Source organism: Chlorella variabilis (assembly GCF_000147415.1).
Source record: "Chlorella variabilis unplaced genomic scaffold CHLNCscaffold_26, whole genome shotgun sequence".
In the NCBI taxonomy this organism is placed as follows: domain Eukaryota; kingdom Viridiplantae; phylum Chlorophyta; class Trebouxiophyceae; order Chlorellales; family Chlorellaceae; genus Chlorella; species Chlorella variabilis.
In genome coordinates this window covers 383319-405608 of record NW_005435062.1, presented here as the reverse complement: position 1 = coordinate 405608, position 22290 = coordinate 383319, and the positions used below count along the sequence as shown (strand labels likewise).

The window sequence follows — 22290 nt, the reverse complement described above, 5'->3', positions numbered from 1 at the left end:
TGATGGTTCAAATGAACATTGAAAAAAAATCATATTTGCAGTTTGGGCACCTCTCCAATGATTCGAAGCTACGACATGGGTTACATCAGCACTAGGATGATGGAGTGCGAGGATGCATTCAGTGATATGGGAAGTTTGAAGCAAAATTTGGACCTCCCACCCGAGTATGCATATGATGATGGTGCGGTTCTGAGTACCAGCATGCAATGGCTAGCGGGTGCCCAATGGCAAGATCTGCCAGGTTTAACACATGTTGGTTATTGGGTTTTGAGTGCTGTGCAGACGAGGACAGCGAGTTGGAGGATGCCATGGTCCTGGGCAGCACACCGAATTTTGGGAGCACGCCCAGGACATGAGAGATGTCTTTCAGCGATGGAATGGCTGTCTTTGGAGGTTATTTCCCCTTCCAGTTACAGCAGGTGCATAGCATGTAACCTCTATCCTCAATTCAGAAAATCAGGATTGCGGTACAGAGGAACAGCAGAGCCGCAAATCACATCAGGCATGCACGGGCACGCGCCACAGACGGGCGGGCCCCTCGAAAATCTGGCCCGGGTCTCGGGCATCCAGAGGACCATGGTTGCCAAGCAGCTGCAGCACATGGGGATTCCGGCGGCAACGAGGCTCAAGTGATGGAACACACCGGTATACGTTACTGCGATCCCCACTTGCCTTGGCATTCACGCCATCGTTGACAAGCCGCCCCTCCCTCTTCCACTCCAGGTAGTCGTCCCGAAGATACGGGGTGAACCCCCTGCACATTGTGTGCATTGCCGTAATTGAAGTGTGAGAAGCATACATGCAAGTGATAGATGCATATAGCGGTTTGTGCGGACGAGGGCCACACAGGAAAATGCTGCACTTTACTGACCAGTTCCTGCTCACGACAATCTTCTGCCGGCCTGGGAACTTGAACTTGGCGCGCCGCAGGGCCTCCTCAGCAACAGCCGTGTGCGCATCCTTGCAGCGAATGGACAGCAAGATCTGGCCGATGCACACACGCGCGCACACGCCAAATGGCTTGCCAAACGCGCCCCGCATGCCTGCAGGCCGACAAAGCCACACAAACACGGCACCCAGGGCATGGCACGGCTTCAGCGGCCCCTCGAGTAGCAATGCACGACGGTGTGCTGGCGTGGAGGTATGGTCAAGGGCCTGGAGCCGGGTGTGCGCCGACACACCAACCTGTCTGCAGCCTATCCGCGCCCGCGCACGAAAGCATCTTGTTGATGCGCAGCACATGGAAGGGGTGCACGCGAACGCGCAGGTGGAAGGCGTCCTTGCCGGCATTCTTTGTCATGTACTTGTTGGCAGCGATGCGCGCAGCCTCCAGTGCCTCTGAGGAGATGTTCTCCTTCTCCCAGCTGCGCAGCACGCCCGGTCGCTTGAGCCCAACAGCAACAGAACCGCCAGCGGCAGAGGCACCAGTGGCAACCAACAGCGATGTGTCGCTCACCTGACCAGGTGAACACAGTGGGGGAAGAAGTCCACGGCGGCCTTCTTGGCGCCGACATCATAGATGCGGATCTTGGAGTCCGGCACGCCACTGCGAGGTCGCACAGCAGGCAGGTGGGCTGTGGCCAGGTTCGCTGCAATGCCACGGCCTTGTTAGAAAATGACACCCGACAGGTGGCGTGCGCACACCGCGCCCCCTGCCCCCCACCCCAGAGCTGGTGCGCGCACCGGCAGAACCGTGACTTGGGGTACGGCTTGCCCTTGATCTGGCGGTAGCACCGCGCTGGACCTGCAAGGCGGGCCGGGCGACAGGCCCGCAGCTATTCGTCGGTCAGCGGCGGTGGGTACTTCTGGGTGGAGGCGGCATAGGCGAGGACCCTGACGCCAAGAAATACAAATGAACGCCAACTTCATAGCCCAAGCGAGTTTTGCTCACGCCCCCGAGCGACAGAGAGGCGCAGTGCAACCGGGCAGCGACTTCCACACGGCCCGCTCTGTTTCAGGAGTGAGCAGCAGAACAGCAGAGGGGCACGCAGCAACAACAGGAGGGTTGGGAGAACATGCCATGACATCATGCAAGCCGCGACGCGCTCACGTCTCCCCATCGTGCTCCAGTCGCGAAGCGCTCAGAGGAGAGCAGCCGAAAGAGGCCGGGGGAGGGGAGGCTCCCCGTGGAGAGGGGCAGCCCTGTGGACCCCGGTTTTTCTGCATGCAACTCCGAACTCCAGCTCTTTGTGATGTTTGACATAACACAAGAGCGCATGCTGCTGTATAATCGCATGATCACGACCCCAGCGCCGTGGCGAATACTTTTCGGATTTCAACAACGCAAGTTAGCAGTCGTATGCAAGCACGCTACAGTTGAGTGCAAACTGCTACAGTTGAGGGCTCGTCATTTTCTAGAATGAGGTGGACCTCTGGGCGTTACACCATCGTGTCCCGTTCCCCGACGTTGCATTCCACCGCCGAATGGCCACTCATGAAAAGGGCTGCTTGTTGGCGCTGGCTTTCGCCATGCGCTCAACAAGGTCCTCAACGAGCATGCACCCTACATCGCCGTGAGAGTAGGTTCGGACGGCCACTGTGCCTGCCGACGCCTCGCGCTGCCCAACCACGCACATCACCGGGATCTTGTCCTTCTCGGCAGCACGGATGGCCTTGCCCACCGACAGGCCTGCGCCAGCAAACACGCTCGGAAAGTGACAAAAGGATTCTGTGCACGGGCAGCCACGCTGACACACTCAACAGCGGCAGCAGCAGCAGCAGACGCACCCGAAGAGACCTCCACGCGAAGACCAGCTGCTTGCAGCGCCTGCGCGACGCCAGATACATACCCCATGACGGCGTCGTTGACGGGCACCAGCCGGCACTGTACCGGAGCCAACCATAGTGGGAAGGCACCTGCAGCAGCAGCAGCAAACCGAGGGGTGCTGCTTTCCGCTTTCTGCCAATTGCGCACTCTGCGCCTGGGAAGCCAGCGAGACACATGCCGCACCTGCATAGTTCTCTATTAGGATGCCCATGAACCTCTCCAGGGAGCCAAGAATGGCGCGGTGGATCATGATGGGGCGCTCCTTGATGTTGGCATCACTGCAGTCGCACAGGCAAAACGAAAGTGCAGGGAGCTACACACCACTGGCACAAGCCGATGGTGCAAACAGCAAGCTGCCATGATTGTCTGGCTCCTCGCACCTGATGTAGAACATGTCAAAGCGCTCTGGCAGGTTGAAGTCCAGCTGCAGAAACACAGCAGGGCGGCAGGTGGGGAGAGGCTGCAGCAGAATGAACCACAGATGCGGCAGGCTAGGATGCACAAGAGTGAACCAAACATGCATCGTTGCAGCTAGGCCACCTGCACGGTAGAGCACTGCCACTTCCTGCCAATGGCATCACAGATTTTGATGTCGATCTTGGGCCCGTAGAAGGCTCCACCCCCAACATCCTCTGCAAACGCCCATCCCTGGGCACAAAAGCATACCGTGCGCAAGCATGTCACCAGAGGTTGATGTATGATTGAGCGGCTGCCTGTGGCAGCACGGGAGGTCCCAGATAGCACGCAATGTGGCAGCACGGGAAGTCGCAGATAGCAGGCACTGCCGTGTTGATCCTCACCTTGCGCTGCAGTGCGGCTTTCAGCGCGTGTTCTGCTTGGTCCCAGATTTCAGGTGACCCAACAAACTTGTCAGGACGCGTGGACAGGTTCACCTGCAGGCATGGTCTTGGGGGAGGCTTTCGTTTACTGGTCAGTCTTGGAGACGGGTGCTAAACAGGTTATGCAGAGGGTACTGCATAGAATCGTGAGAATGGACTCATCAATACAAACATTTTTTGCAGTACCAGCTTGCCTCAAAATCATGGAATCCAAACTGGGACAGCAGCAATTCTGTAAGGTCCAGCACACCAAGGATTTCCGCCTCAATTTGGGTGGGCAAGCAGAAGATGTGCGCGTCGTCCTGCAGATCCACCCCACGCACTTTCTCTACACTGCAGAAATAAGCCGAACAGCCTATGCTGCAACTGCAACACAGCAAATGAAGAGGTTGCGCTTATTCTTGCCTGAGTGAACCCGCGGACTCTGAACAGACCGTGCATTGTCCCGCTTCGCTCATAACGATACACTGCAGAAGGCATTTCAAAGGCAGAGCAACCAAGTGCACCTTTGGTGTGTTTCCGCTGGCATGACTGGGTATGTAATTGCGCTATCGTTCTCCCCTCTCACCGGTTCCAAGCTCTGCCCATTTGATCGGCAGGTCTCGGTACGAGTAATATCCTTGCTTGTAGATGGTGATGTGAAAGGGGCAGTTCATGGGCTTGAGCTGCGGTGCAGTAGGAGGACTGGCGAGCAATGCCAAATCGGTTCCTTTGCCACAAAAATGAGTGTCAGTTCAGTTCATTACACCCCTGCACGCAGCAGCTGAGTTGTCTTATGGTGTGGAACAACAATTGGTGGTTAGCTTGCCTGGTATTCCTCAGCATCCACATCCATCTGGTTGAACATGGAGTCCCGATAGAAGTCAAAATGGCCGCTGGTTTTCCACAAATCTACCTGTGGCCGCAGAGCATTGGGCAGCTGATATTCTGGCTGGCAGCACAGGCTGTTTTCTTAGGCACATGATGACCCACAGTCAACTGGCTCACTGTTACCACCCAGCGTCAAGCAGACCTTGGCAATGTGTGGAGTGAAGAGCAGGTGATAGCCATACTGCAAATGAATGCTCTTCCAAAAGTCCTCAACTAAATGGCGAACCTGCATGCCTTGGCAGTGTCGTTCCAAATATCAACAATTGGTGGTCTGCATGGCAGAGACAGCACACGATCAGGGGCGCATAGGAAAAACACAGACCGCTCGCACCATGGCTCCTTTGGGGTGCCAGAACACCAGGCCCCCTCCACACGCTTCATTGATGCTGCGCTCCAAACAGCAACAAGATGCGGGCATGTGTTACGAGAACCAGAGGCAATTCTGCAGCTGCAAGCTGCCAATGCATCCTGGCATGGGCCTGATGGTCCAAGAATACCGGTGCCTGCCACACCACATGGTCTGGAAAAATGCTCATTGGCTTTCACCTGAACAAGTCCAGCTCCTGGCCCAGGCGGCGGTGATCCCGAAGTGCAGCCTCCTCATTGAATCGATGGTAGGCTATCAACTGAAAACAAGTGGCAGCAGGAGATGGGCTCCCAGGCCATGTAGAGCAAGCCAGTTGGGACAGAGAGAGCTGCTCATGAACACCTGTGCAAAATGCCACTGCCAAACATTCAGCAAACCTGCTCTTTTGTTTGCCATGCAGTGCCATAGATGCGCTGCAGCATGGGCCTAGTCTCATCGCCCCGCCAGTAGGCGCCTGCAGCGAGGCATAAATGCGTCGCATACTGTGGCCTGCAGGTGGATCTTGCTGCGGCGACCTCCGCACTTTGCAACCTTTGAATGTTGGTGGGCTGCATCGTGACTGTCGCACTGCAAGCGTTCAACCTATCTCATCAGGCAGACCTGCTACAGATTCCAGGTCCAGGGCATCTGGAAGGATGTCGCCGGTGGCTGCCACATGGGGCCCAGCGCACAGGTCCCACCAGTGATCCTCGCTGCCAGGGGTGCCTGTGAGGCAGCCAACATGCTGGGACCGATAGCTCGCACAGAACTGCGAGTGCAATGCATGCGCCTCCAAGCAACCATGCAACCAAGCAACCATTACGGAAAAGCAACGGGCTTCCTGCATCCTCGCCGACAAAACCCGCCGTCCCACTTTGTGATGCACCTATGTGGTAGATGGTGATGGGGGCCTGGGGGTCCCTTTCCAAAATGGAGTCCAAGATCTCCAACTTGTAGGGCTCGCCAGCCGCCTGTAGAGCGCAGCCGGGTACTGTGTGCGAGATGATGGGCTGCCACCAACTTGCAACTGTGAAACAGGCACACGAAGAGGGGTGCTCCGTTGGGCAGGGCATGCGTAGTAGCTCGCCTGGATGCGGCGCCGGGCCTCCTCTGCCAACACATCCTCTCGCACAAACGGCAGGTTTTTCTTGAGGATGCGCTGCATCTCCTTGCGAATCTTGGGTAGGTCGCGCTCCGTGAGGGGTTGGGGCATGTCAAAGTCATAAAAGAAGCCGCGGTCGGTCCACGGGCCGATGGTCACCTGCACGGGCATGTGCCGATTCCGGCCCCGGGCTCGCTGGCGGCATCACGCACAGGGGGTCTGCTGCACAGCACTATCACCAGCTGCATGAGGACTCCTGAAGTGCGTGCCGGCCAAGCTGGGTTTGATAGCTGTGCAGCTAGGCGCGAGGGGCAGGCAACAGCACCTGCGCCCCCTTGTGTAGTCGTTGCACCGCCATGGCCATGATGTGTGCACACTGCAAGGAGATGGGTGGGCACACCAACGGCAAGCTTCTGTGCATGGCAGCCACAGCATTGCAGCTATGGTTGCTTGAGCATTCAACCTCCCTTCGCCCAAGCGCGGTGGTGTATGGGCGTAGGGCTCCACCGCCACTGCTTTCAATCCCGCCACGACTCACGCTGTGGCGGATGCGCAGCAGGTCTTCTGACTCTTCTGAGGTGGGAAGAGAGGCCAGAGTTGGCGGCACAGTGGGTACTTGGGAGTCGGGCGGCTGGGCTGCGGGCGTGTCAACTTGGACGTTGCTTGCGGCAGCTGTGACAATGTGTGGCACACGTGCTGGTGCCACACCTCTGGGAAGACATCCCAACACACTGAGCCGTCGTGAGCCTAGGTGTAGGCTCACGCCACTTCTGTGCAACACACGCAAGGCTGCCATGTGCATGGTTTTTGCAAAGCAAGTGATGGGGGGCGGGGCCCCATCCTGATGGTCGAGAGAGTCCTCCGTGTCGCCATGTCGACTGGATAGAGAGCCTTGAGCTCTTCCTCATGCCGTAAGGTCCCATTCGGTGTCACTCTCCCCCGCTGTCCTCTTGCTTATGTCAAGCATGCATGGCCGCGTCTCCGCGGCGGCGCCGGGACTCATGACGCAACCGGCCATATGTAGGGGGCACGGCAACAGCAGGAGGCGGCAGCAGTTGGGCGCGGTGGCAGCGGCGGCGCCGCTGGCACAGTCGGCAGCAGCGGTGCAGGAGGGGGCCGAGGTGGTGGGAACCGTGGTGTGGGCCGGGCCCAAGGGCGCCAAAGTGCTGCTGCCTGATGACACCATCGGCTTCATGCCATCCCGTGAGGCCCCCTTTGTGATAAGGGACGCATTGGAGGATCGGGCGACCCCTGCAGGCCGCGAGGTGTGCCGTCGTCTCCTGCCCCAGCCGTCGGGGCTTTGTGAGCCCCCCACGCTGGTGCCCTGCGCCAGCACGTGTAGCAGCCGCACCACTGAGCCCCACCCTGGTCCGGGAGATGTCAGGGCGCAGCACTTGTCTGCTACACCAGTTGCCCATTTCAAGCTGTGGTTACTGTGGAGCTCCATGACCACGGAGCTTGTTGCCGCCTAATGCTTGTTGCTGCCTCATGCTTGTGCAGGGGCCCTGCCTGCCCAAAGGTCTCGTGCGCACATTCAAGGTCATCAATATCCCATCCCAGGGTGGAGGAAAGGCCCAGTCGGGGCCCCTCCTGTCCGCCCGCCTCTGTGACTTGGATGTACTATGGCAGCGCGCAGCACAGCTATGCGACGTCTCCACGCAGGTCTGAAGAACATTGTATGCAGACGACGCTTCCCTGACCTCCTCCCCGTGTGGCCCTGTTTCGATCAGTGGTTAAGCTGGGACAGGCTGCATGTGCCCCACTAATCATGCAGCACAAGGAGAATTTGAAGGTGACTGTGGAGGGTGCCAACAATGGAGGGCTGTTGTCCCGCCTGAACGGGCTCTCCCTTTTTGTGCCTGTGTCACAACTAGAGAAGAAGGGGCACAACGAGTGGTGGACGGAGCAGGCAAGCGTGGTTGGCTGTCGCGATCTCTGCATCTGCTTTGTTTTCTGTTAATTTCGCCTGGCGGGGTCAGCAGTACGGTCAGGTCAGGCGGTGTGTTGGGTTGACATCATGCGCTCTTTGCTCTCATGCCCCGCGTGGATATGCAGGATATGACAGCCCAGTTTGCTGGACAGGAGGTGAGCCTTGCCATTTTGGAAGTCGCACGGACAAGCCGCAAAGTAGTTTGCTCGGTTGTGAAAGCCAAAGAGAATGACGATCTGCGTCAGCTTGAGGTGCGCACCTACCTGGCTGCCGTCTGATGCGGTCTCCTGCCTAAGAGTACGGTTCGGAGTGGATGTTGCCGGCGTCGGTTGACGGCCACTTGCGCCTCTGCTTTCTGTGGCACAGGTGGGCACCCTTGTCACTGGCAGCGTGCGTCGCATAGAGCCATTTGGAGTGTTTGTGGGCATCAATAACACTCGCGTTAGCGGCCTGCTCCACATCTCAAACGTCTCGCGGCAGCACATTGAGACTGTGCAAGTGAGTGGCGTGGTTGATCTTTATCGGCCTAGGCTGCCTGTTGTTTCCAACAGCACCATTCTCAGGAAGGTGCCTGAATGGCATCATAGAACTACTGATCGCTTTGCAGGGTGTGTTCGAGGTTGGTGAGGAGGTCAAGTGCCTGGTAATGGGACTGGATCCTGGCTACACCAACATCTCTCTCTCCATCGCAGGTGAACACCACACACCGCTGAATTCCTCGTCCCCCTTTTCCTGCACCACCTCCCGACATGGTATCTGACTATGTGCATGGCATGCCCACACAGAGCTCGAGCTAGAGGAGGGTGACGTGTTGTGCAACAAGCAGCGCGTTTGGGAGAAGGCAGAGGAGCAGGCTGGGCTATTCAGAGCCCATCTCGACGAGCTGAGAGAGCAAGGCTATGATTTTGATCAGCAAGTCGATGCCTAAGCCCAGTGATGGTTGCAGCTACCTATACAATTTGGATGCACTGTGCCTCCGTAGGATATGCTACCGATCCATGAATGGCAGCATGGATTGGGGGCCTCTGCTGCAAGTCGAGGGGGCCTTCAAAAAGATGAACCCGAACCCTTGACATGTCTCTACTGTGCATTCCACTGGTGGATCGCTCTCAGGCGAACGCGTGCATTTCTAAATTTGTTTCAGCGCTGTTGGCAGCGACGCACATCAAGACAGCTAAATGAGTTATGATTGAAACGCACCGGCTGCACCTCCAAAATAATTGTCTCTAGACGACTCAGTCCACCTCCTGCAGCATGTGGTCCAGCAGGGGGGGACACATTAGTGCTGAGCCAGCTGCACCCCTTCCCGGAAGCACTTCAAGACAAGAGCACGCACCAGCCAAGAAGGAACCGTAGGCAGGCGGCAACCCTCGACTCACCTCGATCTTGGGGCCCGGGCCGGATGCTGCACCGCCGGCACTGGCCCCGCCTGCCTCTGGCGGCGGGGGGGCGCCCTGGTAGAGCTTTGTGATGATGGGGTTGCACACCGCCTCCATCTCCTCACGCTGGTGGGTGATCTCCTCCTCCTCGGCCAGCTGCAAGTTTAGCAGGATGAACAATGTTCAATGGAGACTACCTTCCCCCAAAACAAATCCGCATAATCAGAACTTCACCTGGTTGTGGTCCAGCCAGTCCACCACCTTGTCCACAGCCTTCTCAATCGCTTCCTTGTCTTCAGCGCTCAGCTTGTCGGCCAGGTTGGTGTCCCTGACGGTGTTCCGGAGCCCGTAAGCCGCATTTTCCAAGCCGTTGCGAGCCTGCAGCCAGCAACAACTCGATTTTCGATGCAATCTAACTGGAGTTGTCTGCCTTGAGCCACCACCACAAAGCAAGACGTCACCGACCACCAAGAGGCCGCCAAACACCAATTGAGAAGGATGGCGCACCTCGACACGAGTACGATGAGTCTCATCCTCTGCCTTGTATTTCTCGGCCTCCTGCACCATCCGCTCAATCTCGTCCTTGCTAAGGCGCCCCTTGTCGTTGGTGATGGTGATCTTGTTCTTGTTGCCGGTGGTCTTGTCCTCGGCAGAGACGTTCAGGATGCCGTTCTGAGGAAAACAAAGTGTGGGAGCAGACATGAGTCGTCCACCCCTTTGCATACATGAGCGCAACCGAAATCGGCCAACACAGGAAGGAAAAAGCTCTTACTGCATCAACATCAAACGTGACGTTGATCTGTGGAACGCCGCGGGGCGCAGGCGGGATGCCTGCACCAGCGGCAGCCGGGCAGGTATTGAAGCAAGGCAACATAAGCGGCCAGCGATGGCGGTAGCTTCACGTGTGCCATGATCTTAATCAGAAGCCAGATGCACGGGGAATCTGACGAGGAGGAACCAGCTTGGCGCTGCAAACTCACCCGTCAGCTCAAACTTGCCCAGCAGGTTGTTGTCCTTGGTGCGGGAGCGCTCGCCCTCATACACCTGCAACAGACAGTGTTGCACCAATGACAACACCAAAGCACGGAGGCAACACACAGACAAGAGATGCAACGCCACCCAAACAATCAAACCCACACCTCCAACATGCAAGCCCACCTGGATCAGTACGCCAGGCTGATTGTCAGAGTAGGTGGAGAAGACCTGCTCCTTCTTGGTGGGAATGGTTGTGTTCCGCGCAATCAAGACCGTCATCACACCACCTGCCGTCTCCAAGCCGAGGGACAGGGGGATCACATCCAGCAGCAGCAGGTCCTGCACCTTCTCGTGCGTCTCGCCATTCAGGATGGCCGCCTGCATCACGGTGGAGAGGCAGTGTGATGCTTTGCCGGTTTCGCTGCGCACTACTCTCACAGGCACCGCATCCAGTGTCAGTGTCAGCAAAGAATGAGCGAGGCATGGCAGACAGCGCGACAGACCCTACCTGAACAGCTGCGCCGTACGCCACAGCCTCATCTGGGTTGATAGACTTGCACAGCTCTTTGCCGTTGAAAAAATCCTGGAGCAGTTGCTGCACCTTGGGAATGCGCGTCGAGCCGCCAACCAAAACCACCTCATTCACCTGCCCCTTGTCCATCTTGGCATCGCGCAGCACCTGCAGACGTGTGCAGCCAAGACGTGGCTGGGCACGGGTGCCCCATGCAGGAACAAGAGAAGGATGGGAGCCAGCAAGGAGGCCACACCTTTTCCACAGGCTCCATGCACTTGCGGAAGAGATCCATGTTCAGCTCCTCGAAGCGGGCACGGGTGATGGAGGAATAGAAGTCAATGCCCTCGTACAGAGAATCAATCTCAATGGATGCTTGGGTGGACGAGGACAGCGTGCGCTTGGCACGCTCGCAGGAGGTGCGCAGGCGGCGGAGGGCGCGGGGGTTGGAGCTGATATCCTTGCGGTGCTTCCGCTTGAACTCCTGCGGTGCACGAAGCAAGGTCGGCCATTCACGCTTTGTATTGCTAGGCAGCCAGCTTTGAGCATGCACGCCGCCATAACACTTAACACTTGCCTGCACAAAGAAGTTGACCAGGCGGTTGTCAAAGTCCTCGCCGCCAAGGTGGGTGTCGCCAGCTGTTGCCTTGACCTGCAGCACGTTGCAGGTAAAGATAACACTCACGGTGGCGGGACAGGCCAAGTCCTGTCATCGCTGCTGACTACTACTGTTCGTGACAAGCATGGCACCACTGTCTGGCCCACCAACCTCGAAGATGCCCTCCTCAATTGTCAGCAGGGACACATCAAAGGTGCCACCGCCCAGGTCAAAAATAAGTACATTCTGTTCGCCACTGGTGGTGCCTGTAGAAACACGGCGACACGAGCGAGTGGACGGGCAAAAATGTGCACCTGAGAGAACTGGATCTTCCTGCCCCAAATGCCCACTGGCTACAAGTTGAGCCTGATGGCAGGAAATGCTCTGGTGCAACGTTTCAAGCCCCTACTCACCCTTCTTGTCCAGGCCGTCTGCAGCAACCAGGAAAAGCGCAATATTTTTGCTCAAAAAATGCCTAGGTGGGCACGGCCGTCAGCTTGCTGGCGGGTGCTCACACAAGCCCGCTCCACAACACATACCACGCACTCACAGGCGATTGCGGCAGCAGTGGGCTCGTTGATGATGCGCATCACCTCCAGTCCCGCAATGACGCCGGCGTCCTGGGTAGCAGCAGGGCACGAGCATGGAGGTCAAAAGCGAGGGCAGCGCCGCGACTCCCCGTCTCAAATGGCCACCAGAGCCAGGAGCACAGGGCGGCAGAGACAAAAGAGGCAAACCCGAGTTGCCTTGTGCTTCTGAGGCACTGCACTCTGCGTGATTGATCCGCGAGTGGTAGCCATACACAAGGCTTTTCCCGCTGCCCACGCCTGCTCCGCACCTTGGTGGCCTGCCGCTGCGAATCATTGAAGTAGGCGGGCACCGTCACAACCGCCTTCTTCACTTCCTTGTCCGCGCCGACGTACGCCTGCGCAATCTCCTTCATCTTAACCAGCACCATGGAGCTGATCTCCTCTGGGGCAAACGTCTTCTCCTCCCCCTTGTAGGCAACTGCACAACACGGGGGTCCAGAGGGCAACAGGGTTGGTCAGCAACCTGCTTGCGCGTTGCAGCAGGCCAGGAAGGCCGAGGGGTGTCAGCCGTGGGGCACCCCGCACTCACCCTGAATCATGGGCTTGTCGCCAGGGCCAGCCACCACCTTGAAGGGCCAGTGGCTGACATCGTGCTGGATGGTGGGGTCGGAGAATTTGCGTCCAATGAGCCGCTTGGCATCGAACACCGTGTTGATGGGGTTCATCGCAACCTGGTTCTTGGCGGCGTCGCCAATAAGGCGTTCGGTGTCGGTGAATGCCACATACGACGGCGTGGTGCGGTTGCCCTGCTCGTTGGGGATGATCTCCACGCGGTCGTGCTGCCACAGGCCAACGCAGCTGCAGCAGGTTGCAGGCGGGGGGTGCAACTCTGGTCGGGGGCCGCGGTGGGGGTTCGGTGGCGGCAGAGATGAGGCGGCAGAGGTGATGCAGCAGGGTTAGGCAGCCAAGAGGGCCTGTTACGGCCCTTACCGCACTCTCATGTGCGGTAGGCAGGCCAGTGGACGGGCAGCCGCTGGGAAGAGCAACGGCTGGGCCGGCAGTCTAGAAGCGCCTAATCGGCGGCTTCCCCCGCATGCGCACGCCTGGCATCCGCCCCCGATGAAAGAAAAGCATGGTGCATCCATAAGGCGTCGGGCAAGCAAGGATGCCCAGCAATGCGGCGCAGAACTGCCGCGGCAGCATCTAGAAGCGCGACGCCTGGCGCGGCTCGCACTGGTCAGCAGCCATACACACCTGTAGGTGGTGCCCAAATCGATGCCAATTGCGGGCCCGCTCATCTTGCAAGTTCCAGCGTTTTCAATGCCCCAATCAGTGCAGATGGGCCCGTGTGGCGGATGGTCCGGGGGCAGGATAGGTGAAGATGAGAGAGTGATAGGGGCCGAGCATCGAGAGACGACTGCCAGAATCGGTATTGCCGCAGTACTCGCTCGCCTTACAGGAATGGGCAAGAGGCGGTCGGATTCCTAGCTAGGACACATTTTTTGTGCTGTGAAATCCGAGCTGGAAAATCTGGGACAGTCCTAGCTAGGCATGAAATTTGGTTCCCAGCTGCCTAGCTTGGATGCTGGCCCCCCTCCTCCATGTCCGGCCTCATCCTAGCTGAGCCTTCCCACCTGCGCCTCCCAGGCTTCCTAGCTGTCCCAGCCCAGGGAGCGGCGCTCCGCAGGGAGCCCCGTCCTATCTTTCCCATCCTGCCTACCTTTCCTACCCGCCGCCGGGGGTCGGCGGCGGCGGCTGGGAAAGGTAGGTAGGATGGGAAAGCTGGGATGGGCCCCCCGGGGCTGGCGTCGGCGGCAGCTGGGAAAGGTAGGTAGGATGGGAAAGCTGGGATGGGGCCCCGGGGGCTGGCGGCGGCATGGCCCTGTCGGCATGCTGTCCTACCCTCTCCCAGCTAGGACAGAACCGCCCCTCTTGCCCATGCCTCTCGCCTTAGTCCACCCCCGCTGCGTGGCATCGATGCCGGGCGTGCATCGACAGGTTTGGCCCGTGGCAGTGAGATTGTGCATATTGACAATCATTTCATTCATCATTCATTGCGCTGCAAGACAGTGTCCTTGCCTGACAAGGGCGCTCACCAAGCGCACACTGGTTGCAGCCGAAAAGCAGCGCAACGGTACGGCAAACACCTGTGACACATGTGGCGCACGGGCGCCGTGCGCGGCGGCGTGCTTAAACGTTCCAGGTAGGTGCCTTAGCAGTTCAGTGGTCGCCGCCTTGACTACATTACACCTGCAATGGGAGCACAGTGTTGGTACACCCTCTGAGCTGGTGGTCAACCAGGTGCATTTCCACGCCGCTTTCTCCATGCAGCCTGCCGTCAGCATTAAGGCGGCAACCCTACATTCAGTAATTTGAGAGAGAAGAGAGGGTATCCTTGGTTGTGGCTGTTCTCAGAAGAGACGGTGCGGCGCACGACCAGCACAGGCCCAGGACAGGTGGCCAGAATGCGGCGAGGGCAGTCGCAAAGGCAGCGATTTTTCATGTGACGACGCTCGGAGGGCTGTATTGGCCGCGTCTTGACCGCCTGTTCTGGCCACCCGTTCTGTCCCCCTGCTGGCGTGCTGCGCCCGCCCCGATTTACGGCACACAGTTGACAACAGCCACAACTGACACAACCACGGTCATGAAAGTGCGTTTTTTCCACTTCCGCGACGCCCTTACAAAATCCTCTGGCCATGCCACACTTTCCGACTGGCTGAATTCCTGGGCCTTCCCGGAGCTTTCCCGGCAGAAAAGGGTGCCGTGGCCCTTTCCCTTGCCCTGTCGCCGTTTCATGACAGTGATTGTGTCAGGTTGGACCGCCGACACAAAAAGGAGCCTCCGCAATTCTAGCATGTCGCTGGATGCCGCAGTCTCCAACCCGTACTCCCGAAGTACAAATCACTGGCGCCTCGGTCTCTATCCTTTCATTCGTCGGGGCCAGCCACGGCGGCGGCAGCGGTGGCGGCAGCGGCGCCAGCAGCGGCTGCAGCGGCGGCGCCGGCGCGGGTGGCCGGGAAGCGGGCAGCGGCGAGCACCGATGAAAAACCCCAAAAATGGCTAGCCAGGGCCTTGAACTCCGTTTCCTCCCAGTACGGCCGAAGTACAAATCACGCGTCCCGCGTTCTTCTTCTTCTTCGTCGTCGTCGTCGTCGTCGTCTTCTTCTCATCGTTCGATCGCATGGACCTGCACAAGTTAATAGAGAAGGTGAAGGCGGGCGAGTTTTTGGCGGAGGAGGAGCTGAAGGCCCTGTGCGACCAAGTGAAGGAAGCGCTGGTGGAGGAGTCCAATGTGCAGCCCGTCAGCAGCCCAGTAACGGTAAGGAGCGGCTTTGCATTTCTACTCATTTAGAAGGTCTGTCTTGTCTGGAGCACGTGGTGCTGGAGACATTTCGCAGGTCTGTGGCGACATCCACGGCCAGTTCCACGATCTCCTGAAGCTGTTTGATACGGGGGGGCAGGTGCCCAGCACCAACTACATCTTCATGGGCGATTTTGTCGACCGTGGGTACAACAGCTTGGAGGTGTTCACGCTGTTGATGCTGCTCAAAGCCGCGCACCCAGCCCATGTCACCCTGTTAAGGGGCAACCACGAGAGCCGGCAGATCACCCAGGTGAGCCCCCTTTCTGCACGCTGTGCCCCACCCGACCCCATCTCCCTGCTCCTGCATTGTCCCACGATGCCTGCTCCGTGGACGGCCATCCAGGTCTACGGCTTTTATGACGAGTGTCAGAGGAAGTATGGCAATGCGAATGCTTGGCGGTACTGCACCGAGGTGTTCGACTACCTCACCATCTCGGTATGTGACGCTCCGGCGGGGCCAACCACACGCTGCTGCACTTCCCAAATGCCAAAGGAAAGTTTGATGCCTTGATGCAGGCAGTCATTGATGGCAGCGTGCTGTGCGTTCACGGTGGGCTGTCGCCCGATGTGCGCACGCTGGACCAAGTGCGGATGATTGACCGCGTGTGCGAGATACCGCATGAAGGACCGTTCTGCGACTTGATGTGGTCAGACCCCGAGGACATTGACAGCTGGGCCGTGTCGCCGCGCGGCGCAGGTGCGACTGGTCAAGTTGGTGTGCGCCCAGGGCGATGCTGGGTTTCTGGGTGGATTTCGGGGGAAAAGATGCCCCTCCCAGCGGCGCTGTACCGCGTGCAATGTGGCTGCGAAGGACGGGGGCGCCGCCGCGTCCCAACAGTACCGGCACATCTTGCTGCCGCCTGCAGGCTGGCTTTTTGGGGGAAAGGTTGCCACCGAATTCAACATGGTCAACAGCCTGGAGCTCATATGCCGTGCACACCAGTTGGTGCAGGTGCGCCTATGTGCATTCAGCTGCCATGGTGCCAGTACGAGTGGCTGCCAACGTCAGAGGCCATGCAGTTGTGTGGGCTCCACACCCTGCAGGAAGGCTTGAAGTACATGTTCCAAGACCGATCCCTTGTGACGGTGTGGTCTGCCCCCAACTACTGCTACCGATGCGGCAATGTGGCATCCATCCTGTGCTTTGACTCAGCACTGGAGCGAGAGGTGAAGTACTTCACTGAGACTGACGAGAACAGCAACATGATGACCCCGCGTGCAGCCGTTCCCTACTTCTTGTAGCCCATGTTTTTGAGAGGCTCTTGTGTGGCCTGGTTCACAATTCCTTATGTCGTTCTGCAGCCACCAAGCTAGCATAGTACCCATTCAGTTCCAGTAGCTCGGCGTGAGTGCCCGCTTCCAGCACTCGTCCTCGGTGTCGAAACAGCTGAACCCAGGGCAGCAAAATATCGAATGCATTCATTATGTGTTCGACTGAGTCCACACACAGTTCCCGACATTACCTGCAATTTTGTTGCAGTCAGTAACTGTCGTCAGCCGGTGAGCTTCATGTCATGCGCCCAACATCCACTGCATCCAGCGCCAGTTGGATCAGCTTCTCACTTTCCGCATCCATCAGCAGTAGGTTCATCCAGCATCAAGACCTACACAGTTTCACACAAACTGATCCCACCAGTGCTTCATCTCAGCTGTGGCAAGTGCGAGGAGCTGGCATGCATGCCAGAAACACATGCACCACTTCCGTCACCCTTTGCATTAAATTGCAGCCCAGCGTGGTGTGACGATCCACAAGTTTTGGGAACCTCTGCTAAAACACACGCACCTACATACACATGCATCAAGTTGATCCAGTCGTTGTAGCCACGGCCGCCCTGTGCGTTCTGATTCCTTCATCGACCCTCGGCTGTTGCCATCTGTCAGTTGCTGCACATGCCCATTCAGACGCTCATGGGCCGCCGCTTGCTTAAATGTTTTCACCTGCTTTGTATTGCTGCCTTCATCTACATTCGATGACGAATCCCACCACCCCACTGCAATGGAAACAAAGCAGTTTTTTATTGGTATGTTTGACCAGCGGTAAACACAGCTGCCCTGCCTGCACCATACCGGAAAACAGAATGGAGCTGCTGATCAATTCACCGCGCTGAGCAATCGGCCATTTCGCCCAGTACGACTGATGGCCGAAGCCAGGCTCCAGCGGTGTTATGGCTGTTTGCACCTTCATTTCCCCCACCCCAGTTTCCATCGCGAGTGGCGCGTGGCATGAAGACACAGGGGGGTCGGCCTGTGACAGTCACTTCCCACTCAGCTGTCCAGCCGGCTGCTCCGGACCCAACCGCCGTGCTACCGCCGTGCTCGCGGTCAACGCAACACCAGCATAGAGGCGCACTGCCGAGCAAAATATCGGCGAATAGTCCACGGGGTAGAGGTGGTGTTGAGTAACACCGAGGGGAAAAAAGAAACTCCAGCATGTCTGAAACGTTAATTGGGGGCTGGAGGGCGCCTGAGGCACACGTTTTCGTGGAGGTTGGCCGGTCAACAAAGCGAAGGGAAGAGAGGCCCGATCTATGGAATCTGCGAGCGGAACTGTACTGCGGCCGATGTTCTGGCGTACCGTTGTGAGCGAGTTCGCCTTCCAAACTAAACTAGTGTTCCGGCACAGTAGCAAGCTGCTGCATTCGGCCCCGCGCGCGTACCCTCGAGTGGGCTTGCTTGCACCAAATCGATCATGTCGATGCCGCCAGAGGCCCGGGGCCGGCGCCGGCACGTATGGGGCCCGCTGCCTGGGGCCGCAGTTGCTGCAGCTGCAGCTGCCGCGGCGGCGGCGGCACCGCCAGCGCCCTCCCGCAAACGGAAGAGCCGGTGGGCCACAGGCGAGGAGGCTGCTGCACCTGCAGGCAGTAGCGCGGCAGATGGCAGCAAAGCCATCGTGCTGTTCCCGGAGAAGGTTGTGCTCTCCAACGGCCTCCAGGTGGTACTACCACCCGCCGTCACGGGCCGCGCGCCTGGCGGCGACCCCGAGGTGCTGGAGTTCCACAAGCAGGTGAAGCACAGCCGGCGCACAGCAAGTGTGCCACCCTCGGACACTGTACGTCAACACTTGCACACGCCTACCCTCGCTTGGGTGGTAGGCAGGGCAGCACAAAGAGCCTCGCACAACGCCGGGCTCTACTCATGCTTGGCCACCAACCTCCTGCAGCTGAATGACATCAACCGCAAGCTCTTGAATGGCATGGTGGACATTCCGCCCGAAGGGGAGCGCTCACCCAGCCCTCCGCCTGTCTACGACGTGATGGGGATGCGGTAACTGGTGGAAGTCCTGTGCCTTGCAGCTGCTTCATTGTCACCACACAGGGCACCCTGCAGCCCTCCTGGCTCTGACTTGTATCCGTCTAGCCATGCTGCCACGGCCCTCCCACGCCCCTATGCCACCCTCCCACCGTCCGACTTGCAGACTGAACACTCGCGAGGTTCGCTACAAAGAGAAAATGGTGAAAACACGCAATGGGCTGATTGAGCAGCTCATACAGCGGGACCCGACTTTTAAACCCCCACCAGGTTTGCTTCTTCTGCCCCTAAGTCGTGGGGAAGCCACCCGTTTGACCCCTTCCTCGTACACCCACACACCCCCTGAAGCGCACCGGCCTCAATCACATGTGCCTGTCGGTGTTCCGATGTCATGCAGACTACCGCCCAGAGCGCAAGTGGAAAAAAATCTTCATTCCACTGAAGGACTACCCTGGCAAGCAGTGTTGGAATCCTTGGAGGCAGCTGAAGTTATTGTAACTAAAAGCAGAGAATCTGATCCACTTGCCCATGATGCAGGCTATAACTTTATCGGGCTCATCATTGGCCCGCGTGGCAACACGCAGAAGCGCATGCAGTCAGAGACCAACACAAAGATTGCCATCCGTGGCAGAGGTGGGTGACGCAGCGCTGGGGTTGATTTCCAGTTTGCACCTTGTGACAGCAGCCATGAGTCCTATCCACGTGCAGGGAGTGTGAAGGAGGGTGCAGCCCGGGATCCCAAGTACGATTATGGCGAGGATGAGGAGCTTCATGTTCTCATCACTGGTGATCGTCAGGAAGATGTGCGCAACTACCGCACATGCTGCACAGCTGATGGGATGGGGTTTAGGGTGGAAGGGTAGTGTCTGCAAACTGACGCTGCAATTCTGAACCACAAACGGCCCCGGTATGCCGACTTCCATAAGTTGTGGCATGGTCTCTTGGCTGGAGGTTGTGAGCTTCTGCACTTTTGCTGCATCCCTTGCAGGTAGATGCTGCGGCAGCCATGATTGAGCGACTGCTTCAGGTGTGTTGATAGGCGGTGCTGCCCTGCGTTTACTCGCCACCTCCGAGAAGATCCACGCAGTTGGGGATTGCAGTAGTCTCTAGAAGTAGCCCTCCAGAAGTAGCCCACTCAGGAAGTAGCCTCTGCATTTTTGCTGCAGCCTATGGATGAAGAAATGAACGAGCACAAGAAATTGCAGGTTCGTATTGGTTGCTTTTAAGATCAGCGCAAACGGCACAATTGCATACGTTAACCCCTTCATCCTTACACACCCTTGGATGGGACACCTCGTGCAGCTACGGGAGCTTGCAGCACTGAATGGCACACTAAAGGACGAGGAATACTGCTTCATCTGCGGGGAATCGGGTACGTGTAACCCTTTATGAGCGTGGTTCTGGGTCCTTTGTTTCCTGAAGAAAGCTTTGACATGCTGTGCAGGGCATCAACAGAGCGAATGCCCCAAGAAGGCCATTGATGTGTACCGGCTTCCTGACCAGCTGCAGAGCAAGGTGGACGCGATGTATGCCAAGGTCTGTGTTACAAACATGAAGGGATTAGTGAGACATGTGTTCTTGCTTAATGTGTGGTTCCGATCAGTGGTACACGCTGCCACCACCCTCCTCCCCCTCACACACACCGCTCGTGCATACCGCGTTCACGACCCCATCCCTCCCAGAATGAACACCTGACACCACTCTGTTACAGGATGTTGCACGCATGAATCCTGGCGAAGCAGTGAAGATGGACTCTGAGTATAAGTCATTCCTCGCCGAGCTTGGCGGTGGCCCACCTGCAACCGACACCGTGGCACCCCGGGGTTTGTTGGGCTTTATGCTGTATTTCAAGCTCAAGCCATGCTACTGTGTTTTTGCTGTTGTATGCTCTCCAGTGCATGCGCACAGCTCCTTGGCGACGCCCAGCACTCAAGAACCTTCTATTCTGATCTACGTGTGTCTGCAGGTTCCCATGGCCGCAACCGACCTGGAGACGACCTTCCGGACAACTGCAAGTTGTACGTTGGCAACTTGTCGCAGGCAAGGGCAGGACATATCCCTTCACGTATTGCAAAAGAAGTTATGAAAATTGAAAACACAGCATAACATCACCATGCCAGTCTGCCCAGTCAAGCCATTGCTCTCCCCAGATGGATGTGCTTGCTGCAGGCTGTGGATGATTCTCTCCTGCGGCAGATGTTTGAACCTTTTGGCGCTGTGCTGCACACTGCAGTTCTGTATGATTCAAATACTGGTGCGTCACGCGGGCTGTGCGTTTGCAATCAGTGGGAGGGGGGGCCTGAGCTGAAGGGATGCAGACTCTTTTTGTGCATCTGTGCAGTGCACTGCACTGCACTCAAGTTGCTCTGGAGTCCCTCCTCATGCAAGTGCAGGTGTAAGCCGTGGGTTTGGCTTTGTGCACATGGGCGACGAGCAGACAGCAGCAGCAGCTAAGGAGGTGATGCTGATGGCTGCCAAATGCGTCATGGTGCCCCCCTTTTCGCGGGGCGCCAATCCGGTTCTGTGAGGGTTATGTTTACGAGCGAACCCGCCATCACCCTGCACCTGCAGGGCATGAACGGGAAGTTGGTGGACAGCCGACCGCTGACGGTGCGCATTCGAAATGAGGCATCGTCAGGGCCCCGCAGGGGTAAGGAAGTTATGCAGTTTTGATGGTTTAAGCATTCTGTGGGGCTCAAGTTGTAGAAAAAGTTGTGAGGATAGCTGGCTTGCATCAACAATGCAAAAGTTGAATCGTCTTGTTCGGCTTGCAGGCCTTGGTGCGCCTCGGCTGGACGATGATTTGCCTCCGGAATGCAAGATATACATTGGCAGCCTACCCCATCACGTGGATGAGCACGTGCTCACGCGCGAGTTCTCGCGTTTCGGTCCAGTGGTCAGGTAGCCCTGGGACTTGCCCCGCTTGCGGAAGCCTGTTTGCAAGGTCGTTGGCTCTACTGCCATGTAGACCTTGCTTGCCCTGCCAACATCTAAGCCTCTAAGTGTGCTTTTCTTTGTGCTTTTCTGCATGCAGTGCACGTGTCATCGTTGACCGAGAGACAGGGCGCCCTAAAGGATTTGGGTTTGTCAACATGGCAGGTTCGTTGTCTGTGCATATTTTCCATTTCCAATCCACGTCAATTGCTTCCTTCTTGGCATTACTCTGACGCAGTACGCACAGCTACTTTCTGCATGTCGCGGAATGCCTTAACATGTCCCTGTCGGGCTCCTTCCAGAACATGTGTGAGTTTGGATGGCTTCTTGCTGGTTTTGCAGACCCCGCCTCCGCGCGCAATGCGATGGCTTCCATGGACGGCTTCCCTGGATTTGACCCGAACCGGCCATTGGTCGTCCGCCCTGCTGGCACAGGTATGTATAAAGGATCCTAAACCAACTGCAGCAGCTGTATCCGTTTTTACCACTTCCCCATCAATATTACGTGGTAGCTGCAGGAGACACAGGCCCCCGGCGCACACCAGGCGCACTCATGCGCCCCCAGATGCACTTTCCTCACTTTCCTGGTGCCCTGCCGGTCAGTGTAGCCTATCCGCCCCCGCCCGGGGCACCGGGATTTCCCCCTGCACCACCGTTTGGGGGCCCATTCTTCCCCCACCCGCCTGGAGCACCGAGCTACATGCCATCTTATGGGACGCCGCCGGGGGCAATGCCATCCGCCATGTATGCAGGTGTGTGCCTGCATGCTTGCTGGTGTGAGGTAACCATGACTGCTATGCTTATCTCGTGCCTGTCGCAACTGAGTATTCATGCCTCTCCTGCAGGTTATCCACCGCCCGACCTGGTAGAAGCTCATTCAGCTCCACCGCCTCCAC

The 22290-nt window shown here is 57.8% G+C and overlaps 5 protein-coding genes across 5 annotated transcripts; 2 read left to right on the top strand and 3 right to left on the bottom strand.

Moving 5' to 3' along the window:
• Positions 1 to 400: 400 nt before the first annotated feature.
• On the bottom strand, positions 401 to 2190 carry CHLNCDRAFT_32922 (hypothetical protein). Its single transcript, XM_005843831.1, has 6 exons — positions 2051 to 2190; positions 1684 to 1744; positions 1457 to 1546; positions 1186 to 1364; positions 872 to 1043; positions 401 to 754 (listed from the first exon to the last, which is right to left on the bottom strand). The coding sequence occupies exons 1-6, from the start codon at positions 2058 to 2060 to the stop codon at positions 499 to 501; spliced, it is 768 nt and encodes a 255-aa protein (XP_005843893.1). The 5' UTR covers positions 2061 to 2190; the 3' UTR covers positions 401 to 498.
• A 177-nt stretch (positions 2191 to 2367) lies between these two features.
• CHLNCDRAFT_56367 (hypothetical protein) lies at positions 2368 to 6942 on the bottom strand (the record flags this gene model as incomplete). Its single annotated transcript, XM_005843830.1, has 20 exons — positions 2368 to 2629; positions 2728 to 2856; positions 2951 to 3045; positions 3148 to 3191; positions 3308 to 3415; positions 3568 to 3694; positions 3793 to 3908; positions 4030 to 4073; positions 4175 to 4271; positions 4436 to 4501; positions 4619 to 4702; positions 4808 to 4862; positions 5023 to 5102; positions 5221 to 5297; positions 5444 to 5548; positions 5709 to 5793; positions 5943 to 6083; positions 6250 to 6300; positions 6463 to 6539; positions 6936 to 6942. The coding sequence occupies 20 exons, from the start codon at positions 6940 to 6942 to the stop codon at positions 2433 to 2435; spliced, it is 1785 nt and encodes a 594-aa protein (XP_005843892.1). The 3' UTR covers positions 2368 to 2432.
• CHLNCDRAFT_139746 (hypothetical protein) lies at positions 6890 to 8782 on the top strand (the record flags this gene model as incomplete). Its single annotated transcript, XM_005843894.1, has 7 exons — positions 6890 to 7189; positions 7425 to 7463; positions 7699 to 7842; positions 7980 to 8009; positions 8221 to 8352; positions 8462 to 8546; positions 8640 to 8782. The coding sequence occupies 7 exons, from the start codon at positions 6890 to 6892 to the stop codon at positions 8780 to 8782; spliced, it is 873 nt and encodes a 290-aa protein (XP_005843956.1).
• Positions 8783 to 8977: 195 nt separating this feature from the next.
• CHLNCDRAFT_32920 (heat shock protein 70) lies at positions 8978 to 13223 on the bottom strand. The gene is made up of 16 exons (XM_005843829.1): positions 13102 to 13223; positions 12437 to 12705; positions 12156 to 12325; positions 11868 to 11937; positions 11731 to 11748; positions 11489 to 11583; positions 11291 to 11371; positions 10976 to 11200; positions 10717 to 10887; positions 10392 to 10586; positions 10214 to 10277; positions 10006 to 10064; positions 9741 to 9905; positions 9468 to 9611; positions 9234 to 9389; positions 8978 to 9101 (listed from the first exon to the last, which is right to left on the bottom strand). Exons 1-16 carry the CDS (start codon positions 13143 to 13145, stop codon positions 9090 to 9092), a joined length of 1938 nt encoding a protein of 645 aa, XP_005843891.1. The 5' UTR covers positions 13146 to 13223; the 3' UTR covers positions 8978 to 9089.
• A 1795-nt stretch (positions 13224 to 15018) lies between these two features.
• On the top strand, positions 15019 to 16693 carry CHLNCDRAFT_32918 (phosphoprotein phosphatase). Its single transcript, XM_005843893.1, has 6 exons — positions 15019 to 15166; positions 15246 to 15461; positions 15555 to 15647; positions 15728 to 15908; positions 16078 to 16163; positions 16256 to 16693. Exons 1-6 carry the CDS (start codon positions 15029 to 15031, stop codon positions 16451 to 16453), a joined length of 912 nt encoding a protein of 303 aa, XP_005843955.1. The 5' UTR covers positions 15019 to 15028; the 3' UTR covers positions 16454 to 16693.
• The last annotated feature ends 5597 nt before the right edge of the window (positions 16694 to 22290 follow it).

Excerpts from the sequence above, each read along its gene's own strand:
- CHLNCDRAFT_32922 (XM_005843831.1), bottom strand. Across the intron at positions 1,547-1,683 it reads CCCAAGTCACGGTTCTGCCG|TGGCGTGCCGGACTCCAAGA; the intron begins GTGCGCGCACCA and ends GCGACCTCGCAG. Across the intron at positions 1,365-1,456 it reads CACTGTGTTCACCTGGTCAG|CTGGGAGAAGGAGAACATCT; the intron begins GTGAGCGACACA and ends CGTGCTGCGCAG.
- CHLNCDRAFT_32920 (XM_005843829.1), bottom strand. The coding sequence starts at position 13,145 with ATGAGCGGGCCCGCAATTGGCATCGATTTGGGCACCACCTACAG. Across the intron at positions 11,201-11,290 it reads ACTTCTTTGTGCAGGCAAGT|TTCAAGCGGAAGCACCGCAA; the intron begins GTTAAGTGTTAT and ends GCACCGCAGGAG. Across the intron at positions 9,390-9,467 it reads ACTGGCTGGACCACAACCAG|CTGGCCGAGGAGGAGGAGAT; the intron begins GTGAAGTTCTGA and ends CTAAACTTGCAG.
- CHLNCDRAFT_32918 (XM_005843893.1), top strand. The coding sequence starts at position 15,029 with ATGGACCTGCACAAGTTAATAGAGAAGGTGAAGGCGGGCGAGTTTTTG. Across the intron at positions 15,167-15,245 it reads CCGTCAGCAGCCCAGTAACG|GTCTGTGGCGACATCCACGG; the intron begins GTAAGGAGCGGC and ends GACATTTCGCAG. Across the intron at positions 15,909-16,077 it reads CGTGTCGCCGCGCGGCGCAG|GCTGGCTTTTTGGGGGAAAG; the intron begins GTGCGACTGGTC and ends TGCCGCCTGCAG.